Source organism: Denticeps clupeoides, chromosome 5 (assembly GCF_900700375.1).
Source record: "Denticeps clupeoides chromosome 5, fDenClu1.1, whole genome shotgun sequence".
NCBI lineage: Eukaryota > Metazoa > Chordata > Actinopteri > Clupeiformes > Denticipitidae > Denticeps > Denticeps clupeoides.
In genome coordinates this window covers 11,846,657-11,858,349 of record NC_041711.1, presented here as the reverse complement: position 1 = coordinate 11,858,349, position 11,693 = coordinate 11,846,657, and the positions used below count along the sequence as shown (strand labels likewise).

Genomic DNA, 11,693 nt, shown 5'->3' with positions numbered 1-11,693 from the left:
CGTAAAATCTGAATTCAGACTCACAGTGTCATCGACGGCTTCCGGCATCTTCCTTCTTCCCCCTCTTCTTTTATCGCCGTAATAATAATTTGGAGATGATTACCGCGGAATGGAGGTCGGGACAGATGAAAGTAACCGCGCGCATTTTAAAAAAAATGTCGCGTCATCATTACCCGCCTCCTCGTGTGACGTGTTGGAAGCGACACGCGTCAAGCGTGTCTTCAACAACGCTACTCCTGAAAACGGAAAAAATGGAGAGAAAAAACATTCACTGCTGCGCGAAGAAATTTGCACAGTTATTCATATCTCCATAAGTTATGAAACAAGTAGAAAGGGATGTTTGTTTTGTTTTTTGGACGTGAACAGTGTAATTATTTCGGTCCTGTGTAATTAATCCCTGTCTCGGACAGGTTGTCTCCTCGGTCGTGATGAGGTGGGCGGGTCTGGGGTGGAAACGGGTGACGTAACTCTGCGTGCGTCTCCTTGGACCCCGCCCCTTCCCGAGAGGGCTGGCGCGCCGGACGTGTCTTGATCCTGAGCGGCCGCACGGAGGTCTGTTCTGTGTGAAACATTATTTCAATACACAGTATACACAGTAGAGTATACTGTGTATACTGTTGTACTGACAATAAACCAATCTTGAATCTTGAGCTGACGTCATATTAAAACTGGGATTGGTTTTTAGGTAATCAGTGTTTAGGAGGTAGGAAATCTTAGTATCCTTGTCTTATTGTGTAGCAGGGTCCTCCCTTCTTGTAGTTTTCTGTAGAATATACGGTGGCACACGGTCCAGCCTTTAGGAGGTACATTTCTTTTTTCATTTCATTTTTGGTACATTTCTTTATATGTGTTGCCTCATGTGTCTAGATTTAGTGTGTGTGTATGGGTTCGTCCTGCGTCCCATCTTTTGGGACTGGGTTCATCCATCAGCGGGTAGAAGGTAATGTTTTGGTTAATGACCATTATGTCAGGTTTTATTGTTTCTCCCTTTTAATGGTTTCTTTTGTAGGCCCGACCTACAGCCTCTTCCTCCATGGAGCATATGCTGTAGACCCTGCCTCTGAGGGTGCCATACTGGAGAGTGTTGGAGGCCAGGCCTGCCCAGCTTTTCCCAGGTGTGCGATCCATTCGAGCCTTGCCCCCCACCGCATAAGTTTCCTGCCGCCTCTGGCACTGCTGTTTTCGTCCCATTCTGGTTTTGTTTCCTTAAGTTACATTCATTTGGTATTTTGTGTTATAGTTTTGTTACGTTGATTTTGTGTGGTTTGTTTGGACCACTGAATCTCTGTGTGAATTATTATTCACACAGAATTATTATATTATTATTATAGTCGCTCTGGATAAGGGTGTCTGCCAAATGCCGTTAATGTAATAATTTTTTCTATTGGTGTTTATTTTCCTGTTTAGTTTTGTCCTATTTTTAATATAATAGTTGTTACTATTTTGATTTACATGAGGAGCGATTTGGTAAGCCAAGCGGTTGATACGGGTGGGGAGTCCTTTTTTACTTTTGGGGTTTGGAGTGTGGAACGCGTGTACGTGATTTCTGTTTTCCTTCTCCCTGCTGTGTTAAGCAGTTTGGCTGCGGGTCGCACTTAGCTTATTTCATGATTGAATAAACCTGGTTTGATTATTAACGCAGGTTGTGTGAACAAACCTGTGTTCCCAACTGATCTCATGTCAAAGATTCCTTTGGGTGAAATTCCCTTAGGTGGCATAGCTTAACCCATGCTCCTGCTCGGTTCTGCCACATTTGCATGACAAAATTTTAATACTCACATGAAGTGGAGCGAGCAGGCCTGTTTTGAAGAAAGTAACTCTTAACTGAGGCTTATTATCGGGGCAGTGGTGGCCTAGTGGTTAAGGAAGCGGCCCCGTAATCAGAAGGTTGCTGGTTCGAATCCCGATCTGCCAAGGTACCACTGAGGTGCCACTGAGCAAAGCACCGTCCCCACACACTGCTCCCCGGGCGCTTGTCATGGCTGCCCACTGCTCACTCAGGGTGATGGGTTAAATGCAGAGGACAAATTTCACTGTGTGCACTGTGTGCTGTGCTGCTGTGTATCACGTGTGACAATCACTTCACTTTCACTTTTCACTTTCATTAATGTATATTAAATACAGTGAAGTTTATATTTTATTTATATAATATGGAAAGATATATATGTATATATAGGCATTTAGAGAGTATTATTTAAAATTAAATTGCTTCAACCCCAGACAAGAGCCTTTACAATAACGCAATGGGGAAGGGGCGCTGACGTCGCACCACGTGACACGGCGCAGCGTGTGACGTAACCCGGAAGAGCTCGCTGCGTCAACAACAGGACACCTTAAATGTTTCTTTTTGTTATTAATGTCTGATTGTTTAAATTATTCTTTAAAGATTTTAATAATAAAAAAAAACAGCGTGGGAGCCGGGTCTGTACCGTGGGCTGTGGGCGATCGCTCGGAGGTAAATTCTGCCGTGTTCCGTGGACGCAGTCCCGCAGGAACTTCATATGACATTTTCTGACCTGAATCTGAAAACGACGTCATAATTTGCATTCATGTGCTTCCGCCTGATTATTAAAGAATTTAGTAAATATCATATCGCTTGAGCCTGCAGTATGCAACTTATCAACGTGTATTTTTCACTTGAACTCATTACAGCGCAGTTGTGCTTCTGGCTGCCGAGCTGCGTTGGAAGTTGGAGTATAAATAATGTCCCGTGTCTCTCCTCCCAGGTTCTCCAGCTTGTGCAAGCAGAAGGTCCGAGCTATGGTCAGATCGTTACTCGCTCTGCTGAAACACCGAGATGGAGGCCAGAGCGACCTGGCCACCGACACCGAGGGGGACGGGAGGGAAGATGTGTCCCACTTCCCCTACGCCGAGTTCACCGGCACTGACACTGTGACTTGTGCTACGTGTCAGGGGACAGGAAGGATACCGAGAGGTAGCCCTGTTTTCCACCTCGCCCGTAACACGGCTCTGTAGCAAAGCAGCGGAACGTTGGCACGCTGTCTTTTCATGTGGAGTTCATTTTAAATTTGTTGTAGAACCCATCGAACCTGCTTTACAGGATTCAGTGAAATGACCAGTACCGAGAGGTACTGCTCCCAATCAGTGCCTTGATTGGGAGTCTTAACAGCTATAGAAGTGTCAGTCGTGTCTAATGAAAGGGAAGTGATTGTCACGCTGCTCAGAGGCACTTTGATGGTTCGGGATTCGACAACCCTCCGATTATGGGCCCGTTTCCTTACCCGCTAGGTCCGTTTGTTCTGACACTTGCCGAGTGACTGTTTACTGGAAACTGGGCTGGAAAAGTGCACACAAGGAATTCACAGTATTCAGTCCCCATCATTTTAACACATTTTAGCTGGACCACAGTTTGATGGAAGAATCAGAAGATCAGGTTCAAACCCCACTTACTATCATGACACTTAACCCTGAGTGTCTCCAAGGGGACTGTGTCTGTAACTAATGGTTGTAAGGCGCTCTGGATAAGGGCATCTGATACATGCTGTAAATGTAAATCTTGAGTAGGACATTAAATCTGACTGCTGACCCAGTGTACGAGTGTGGTAGGACAGGAAATCTGCTTGGATAAATGGTCAACGTAGACCAAAACAATAGACATAAATGTAGCTGGTGGCAAATTTGAACATGTTGCGCTTAATGGCTCTGAAGATTAAATTCTTATTTTGCCATTGAGATGCACATAATCCTTGTGCATGTTGTGCCAGCCAATTGGCGCACAGTGGCCTCTGTTGGGGAAATTTTCACCACAAAAGGGAGCCCCGAAAACATACTCTAAATAGGCATGGAGGGATGGAGCTTCACTGAAAGACAACCAGTTTCCTGTCACAACAAGAGATGAGAGGGGGGTCTCTCATGTGGGTGGACACGCAAATGCAGCACAACATAAAAATATTTCACACATAGCATATTTAAATAGACACTTTTTCTTTACACCAACTAGTATAAAAAGTTCCGGAGACGCGGCCCTGACATTGAACTCGAGCCCAGTGAATAATGGCCCGGCAACCGCAGCCATTATAAGAGACACGCAACAATATTTTGATCCCACTTTCATGTAGAACACCTGGAAACTGTTGCACGATGCTTGCCGGAGATTTTTGAGTGTAAATGAGGAGCATTCCTGTCTCACATGTCTGCCTGTTTGGTAACACTGTAGTAAAACTGATTAAGTTTGAGTGATGCAAAATGTAGGAAGTTCTGCAATATGTCAAAATTGCAAAAAAAACAGCAAATTGCAGTGATTCGAAAAAATGTGCAAATAAAGCACAATTAATGTGTTAACTATTGCAATCACAACATCACAAATTCCTAGAGGGACTGATTTTCTGATATGCTTGTTCTGTCACTTCAGGGTCAGAATCATAGAGGAAGTTGTGGAAAATGCGGGACACATCATCTAATCACACCATGTTTACACAGATGACATGTGTCCAAAGACACAATAATTCCTGTAAATGCTGTTTTTTTTTTTTCCACACAGACCAAGACAATCAGCTTGTTGCATTAATTCCCTACAGCGACCAGCGGCTGAAGCCAAGGCGGACGTGAGCATCTCTTCTCTTTCAGATCCACTTCCTCAGCTTAAGCACATCACACTATCCAAGCGCTTTAAAAATCTGCATTTCTGTTTGGTTCCATAGAAAGTTATATGTGTTGGTGTCCGTCGTCCTGTGTCTCCTGCTCAGCGGACTGGCGGTGTTCTTTCTCTTCCCTCGTTCGATCGACGTCACCTATGTTGGTATCAGATCAGCCTACGTCACCTACAACCACGAGCGGCGCATCATATTTCTCAACATCACAGTATGAACTTTTCCTGTCTCTTTGTGCACCAGTATAAATGCAGGTACATTATCATGTGCATGAGCGAGAGGTTTGATGGTCGTGTTTTCTCTTCAGAACACTCTGAACATCAGCAATAACAACTACTACCCCATCAAGGTCACCAACCTGACCGCTCAGGTGCAGTTCTCTAGAACTGTTATCGGCACAACACGAGTTAGCAACGTTACATCCATTGCCCCTCTGGATATGAAACAGGTATGGAAAAAAATCATATTTTGTTATGAATCATGATACATTTTTCTACTTTTTTTGTCACACTGTCTGTAATATCTTAATTATTATTATTATGTTTTTTTTTTATTAATCCTGAAGGAAATTGCTTCTCTTCTTTTAACCTTAACTCTTGGTGAGCAGTGGGCAGCTATGACCAGGCAAAAAGGATTCGCCCCTTTAAAACCACACATCGGGTCGGGATTCGAACCTTCTGATTACTGGGACGCTTTCTTAAGCACTGATGGTTAAAAGCAGAGGACACATTTTGTTGTGTCCTCAAAGTGATTTTGTGCAAAGTGATTTGTGCAAAGAGTCCAGAGTGATTGAAGGTGAAAATGCTGGAGTTCTATGTACTGTTGTTGTTGAGAGCTTGGACAGCCTGCGGGAAGAAGCTCCTCCTCATTCTCTCTCTGTTGGACTTCAGGGAGCGAAAGCGCTTCCCTGATCGCAGCAGAGAGAAGAGTCCATTGTTGGGGTGGGTGAGGTCCTTCACTATCTTCCTGGCCCTGGTGCAGCACCGTTTGCTGTAGATAGATTGAAGATCAGGGAGCTTGGTACGGATGATTCGTTTGGCTGATGTAGGGCTCGCCTGTCCTTCATGGTGCTGTTCCAGAAACAGGTTGAGATATTCCCCATCAGGATGCTCTCTATGGTGCAGGAGTAGAAGTTCCTGAGCACCTTAGGAGTGAACATACTGCAAAACTTCTGCACAACTGCTACATTTGCACGATTAAATTTCCTCTTTTCTTTTGCTCATGATGCTGAAACTCTAGATTGTCTGATTTATGGTGATATGAATATAATGCCAGGGACAGAGTTGAATGCTGTATGTATGATGACCCCCCATGTTTGCTCACTCAGATGGACTACAGCACTCCCACTGTCATTGCTGATGAAATGAGCTACATGTTGTGAGTACAGATTCTTTGTGTTTTACTGGACATCACGTGGCTGGACTACAACTGACTGGAATGTTTTCATCCCTCAGTGACTACTGCACGTTGCCTTCTATTAAAGTGCACAATATAGTGGTCATGATGCAGTAAGTATACCTGTGTTTGTTTTCGTGTATATATGCCGCTGTTTAAGAATATTTGCTTATATAGCATTGCTTATAGTACAAGTATGATTAAGTAATATTCATAAGAAATACTCCTGTGCAATTGTATCACAATACAAAGTAATAGAAGCAGCAGCGGTAGGGTGGTATGAACCAGAATACCCGGGTTCAAACCCCACTTACTACCATTGTGTCCCTGAGCAAGACACTTAACCCTAAGTTGCTCCAGGGGGGGACTGTCCCTGATTGTAAGTCGCTCTGAATAAGGGCGTCTGGCAAATGCTGTAAATGTAAATGGTGCAGGGTCACTTATTACTGATCTCCTTTCTAGGCTGACCATCACCACAGTCTACTTCGGCCACACCGAGCAGGTGTCACGGGAGGTGTACCAGTATGTGGACTGTGGTGGGAACACGACCACACTGCACAGCCACGTCACACTTTCACGTCAGTAGTTTCTCTCTGCCATAGCATCAGGCACTATCCAGGCAGACAGTAGAGTTCTACTGGTCAGGATCGTCGTTGCGTAGGTACAGCAAGACTTCTGACTACACAGCACCATATTCACCCTGGTTATAATGTAATGTTTGGTGGAATTGGTGGATATGGTGCATTTGAAGGTTACACTACTAATAAGCATTTTACTGCCACTGAACATGCTTTAAGACTGCTTTGAAAGTGAAAGTTGTTGTTTTTGTCATTGTGATACAGCGCAGGATACGGTGCACACAACGAAATGTGTTCCCTGCATTTAACCCCATCACCCTAAGTTGTGGGTAGCCTTGAAAGGCACCCGGGGAGCAGTGTGAGGGGACAGTACCTTATTAAAGGGGATCTGGGCATTTCGGGACCCCTCTACCCTTTCCTTACCCGCTAGGCCACCTTTGCCCCACTAGATGATGATAGATTATAGATAACTATCATATCATTATGCTTTTGTATAATTGTCATTTGTGACAATTAGTGTAGCGCATGTGACAATTAATTTCACACATTAGTGTGAAATAAAATAAAATGGCAATATTATTGAATTACGCAATGTTATTTACAACAAATTAGTCTTAATTCAGTCATATAGTTTTTTCCTTTTTATTCATATCTTCTTAGTTTGACAATCCAACCAAATTCCTGTAGTGGGAATTGTAGTAAGGATTTGCTTCTGTGGTATCATCACTTGCACTGCAGTGGCCAACAGCTCCTTTAATCTCACATCACTCTTTGCTTGCATCACATTCTGTCTGATGCTGTCATATTAAAATCTAACATGGATGTAAGAAACTATTTGACCACTTGGTTCTTTAATATTTAATTTGGAGAATGAGGGGAATATGGTTAATATATTATTTGGAGAGCTTTATACTTTATACATGTTTGATGTATTTAAACATTTACTATACAAACTGTCATACCGGTTATTTATGTCAATCTCTGTTAATAATAAAACTTTCCATTCTTTAGTCATTTTTGATTGTATTGTTTGATTTTCTGACTGATTTTGTTTCCTCAGATAGTATGAAAAATAAGAAAAATAGACAAGCTCAACTGCATGCTTTTTTCAGCTTAAATAACAGTAATGAATACAGTTTTGAGATATTTCTTATTGAGAGTTCCATACTCTATTGACTACATGTAAAAACCGACCTTTTGTATTTATTGTTATAGATAAACTGAGCAGGCACTCACACACACACACAAACACACAGAGATCATTCACCCACACATTCATACAATCATGTGGACCCAGTCATCTTAATCATAGATTTTTATACATAAATTATTTCACCACCGGTTAGACACGTATTTACTAGACTCAATTTTATCACTTTTATCTAAGAAGGTCTGAATTGTACCAACATAAAATTTAGCCTTTCCCACAAGAGGGCGCCATTGTAGATGGAAAGACATTTTTTTTTCAAATTCAAATCTTATTTGTCACCTACACAGTCATACACAGTATGATATGCAGTGAAATGCTTTTGATTTTGTTTTGGTTTTGCTGTTTATTTATATATTTTGATACACACACACACACACACACACACACACACACACACGAGGTTGGGCCATTTATGTGGATACACCTTAATAAAATCGGAATGGTTGGTGATATTAACTTCCTGTTTGTGACACATTAGCATATGTGAAGGGGCAAACTTTTCAAGATAGTGGCCATTTTGACCATAGTGGCCATTTTGAAGTTGGCGATCTTGGAGAGAGAGAGAGAGAGAGAGAGGCAATGAGCAGTGTGTGGGGACATGGCACCTTGGCAGTTTGGGATTTGAACCTTCTGATTACGGGTTTGCGTCCTTACTCACTAGTTAGATTTCATTTGAAGGCCTTTGATTTAATCTAAAGCTCCACATAAAAAGGTTTCTGTGCCCACAGTGTACTACTTTCACCTTCTTTGCCTTTTTTTCTTGTTCAGTTATTAACAGTGGTGGCCTAGTGAATAAAGAAGTGTACCCGTAATTAGAAGCTTGTGGGTTCAAATCCCAAACTGCCAAGGTGCCACTGAGCAAAGCACCGTCTCCACACACTGCTCACCAAGGGTGATGGTTAAATACAGAGGACACATTTCGTTGTGTCACCGTGTTCTGTGCTGCAGTGTTTCACAATGACAATCACTTCACTTTAGTCTTCAAAAGGCTAGTGAAATTGTCTTCATTTGAGCTTCTGCTCTGCAATGATTTCATATACTAGTAGAGTTTAGGTGGTGCCATCCATCCTCAAAATAATACTTTGTATGTCTGATTAATGGGATCTTTTTTTTGGCTAAATATGCCAAAGTAAAAGCCATGTTCATTATACATCTGATCTGCATTTTCTTTAGAAGGAGGGAAGTGGTGGAAAGTCATGTGAAACCAGAGAGGATCATTTAGCTGCACATCTGTTGAAGCACTTACCACACATGTGGGAAAGTGAGCTTTGGGTGATATATGGGGGGTTAAATGACATTAACATCAGCTCTCAACCACTGGCCAGACGTCCTGCTGAACTTCCTCAGCAGCCTCATGGTGTTTTTTTCTGTCTTTTTCACTCACAGAGTGAACAAAAACAGTGCGTGGAGTGCAATAAGTTAAAACTATTTTATCTCTAATTGTTAATTGGATATATTTACTGAGATCTGATTTAAATGGGGAGCCCATAGGTTGTAATGAAAACATGTCCTATATCTGCCATGTCTGCAGCAGTACATTTTGAGAAAAGTTAGTTTTATGTGGTAATATTTATTACTTTGCACAGAACTTCTACACACACCATTTGAAAAACTGGGGTCTCTGAGACCTAAAAAAAAAACAAAAAAACGGAGTTCTCAGCTGAAGAGCTGGGTGGAGTTTGTGGCGTGGAGCAGCCGCAGCAGCGCTGGCTCCAGTTCTCTTCCAGTTCCCCACTTTCCTGATCTCAGAAGACCATGAGGCTTTCTGGCTGCTCCCCTCCTGCCCGGCTGCATGTTCCCCTGGTCCTGACCTGGCTGACTCTGCTGGTGGGGCTCTGCTCTGGACGCTCAGATGTCCCCCGTGGTGTACCCATACACTTTGTCTTCGACCCTAAGGCCACGTGTGATCCTCCTTGCCAGCATGCAGGCATCTGTATCCGGAACAGCACTTGCTTGTGCTCACAAGGCTATGAGGGAGACCTCTGCCAATATGGTGAGTTTGTGTGTCTCACTTCTACAAACTGCTTGTGATTAAAAAAAAAAAAAAAAAGTATAAATATCTGCTATATAATCTTTAATGAATCATACTGTTTTGTGTTGTTACAGTTACAGTATGTTATAATATAAACATTTTGGGTTTTTGTTTCAGCTAACTGTGATCCTAAGTGTAAGAATGGAGGAGAGTGTATTCGTCCAGGAAAGTGCAGATGCCCTCCTGGATATGGAGGAAAATATTGTCACACAGGTAACTCACATTAAATCGTCTATTCAGGTAACAAGGGCTGAAAATGGGCTAACAAATTGCAATTGTACTGATCCCAGAAAATGTAAATGCATGTTAAAGAAAAAAGAATAATACATTTAAAAATGTCAACAGATGTACTGATTTTATTACTTGGGTATTCAATTGATAATTTAAATTAATTGATTGCAATAAATCACGATTTCTATTCTGTGCACTCCACACAAAAGATGCATCATCTTAATCAGCCCTACACTTTTTTCGCTGCTCGTCTCCATCTGTAGGGCTTGTCTCAGTCTAGGTTGAATTTTGCCTCCATGTCATAGGTCAGACCTACACAGGAAGTGTAGCAGCTGTGTTAATCGCATTTATTCGAGCCTGTTAAATAATTATATATGCCCATAGTGACTTAACAGTTACAAAATGGCAGCAGTGCATGCGTGTAGCGTGGTATCGCATCTTATGCTTTGCAGTGACGTGTGACGGCGGCTGCTGGAACGGAGGAGACTGTACCGCGGTGAACGGTGTTGCCAAGTGCATCTGCCCTTCCAGCTGGACTGGGTCCCGGTGCCAGGATGGTTAGTAAAAACCGAACCTACAAACTCTTTGGCTGTCTGCCCTGGAAGAATGGTGATGAAGTCTCAGATCTGGGGTGTAGATTTGGTTAATGCTCACGCGCCCCAGTTTGCTATACAGGTGGAAGATATTTATTGTCTTTTTAATTTATTTCGGGGGGGTCATTCAGTCCTCGGGAAGTCAGGCTCCCTGTGGGTGACATGAGGGTGGCAACACGCCTCGAATCTGTCTTTTTTTCCCCCCACCCAGCTATTTGCCCCCAGGGCTGTGGGAATGGTGGTACCTGCGTGGCTCCAGGAATCTGCAGTTGCCAGGAGGGCTGGTTTGGGGGGGCCTGTCACATGGGTGAGTCTGACTTCACAGATTTGAGATCACTGACCTTACAAAGGGCTATATAAAATGTATGTTTCCTGAGCATCTACATTATAAGACAACCTCCTTTTATGACCAAGTAATAAAAGAGAAAAAAAAAGCCTGCCTTTCTCTGTAAGATGTCTCTGAGAGTCCCCCTGCAAGTGACTCTCAGACCTTGCCTTGGCTCTTCTACATTACTGCAATACTATGAGAATACTGACATGTGTGTCCTGCTTTCTCTTTTGGTCAGCGGTGTGTAAGAAGCCATGTCTGAATGGGGGGAAGTGCATCTCTCCGGGCTCGTGCCGCTGTCGAGGTCCATTCTCTGGCCCTCAGTGTGCAGAGAGAAAGACGACGTTCTAAAGCAGGAGCACGTTGCCGCCGTGTGAACCTTGAAGCCACTCGAGTTTTCAGTCACTGCGTTTGCATAATGCAAAGTGTGTTTTTCATTTTTGGCCAGATGTTTTGCTTGTAACCACCTCTAATGTACTATAATTTCATATGTGGTGCTAACATTAACATCCACTGAACAACTGTGTTGGAGGGAAACAATTTTTTGTGATGCATATGAGTATGACAGACACATTCAATAAAAATAACGAAATGTTTTTACTGTATTCATTTAATGAAGAAATTGCATTAAAATAATTCTGACATTAAAACTCTTGACTGTTTTCATGAAGTATTTTTTTTTGCTCAATGTGTGTACTGTAATTGACAATTTAATA

General features: G+C 42.6%; 2 protein-coding genes across 2 annotated transcripts; both read left to right on the top strand.

The window, feature by feature from the left end:
* Positions 1–2,278: 2,278 nt before the first annotated feature.
* Positions 2,279–7,597, top strand: tmem106ba (transmembrane protein 106Ba). The gene is made up of 8 exons (XM_028980339.1): positions 2,279–2,455; positions 2,727–2,935; positions 4,502–4,565; positions 4,662–4,821; positions 4,918–5,058; positions 5,938–5,987; positions 6,065–6,118; positions 6,468–7,597. Exons 2-8 carry the CDS (start codon positions 2,761–2,763, stop codon positions 6,589–6,591), a joined length of 768 nt encoding a protein of 255 aa, XP_028836172.1. The 5' UTR covers positions 2,279–2,455; positions 2,727–2,760; the 3' UTR covers positions 6,592–7,597.
* A 1,126-nt stretch (positions 7,598–8,723) lies between these two features.
* On the top strand, positions 8,724–11,615 carry seraf (Schwann cell-specific EGF-like repeat autocrine factor). Its single transcript, XM_028981418.1, has 5 exons — positions 8,724–9,786; positions 9,943–10,038; positions 10,509–10,613; positions 10,861–10,956; positions 11,216–11,615. Exons 1-5 carry the CDS (start codon positions 9,549–9,551, stop codon positions 11,326–11,328), a joined length of 648 nt encoding a protein of 215 aa, XP_028837251.1. The 5' UTR covers positions 8,724–9,548; the 3' UTR covers positions 11,329–11,615.
* The last annotated feature ends 78 nt before the right edge of the window (positions 11,616–11,693 follow it).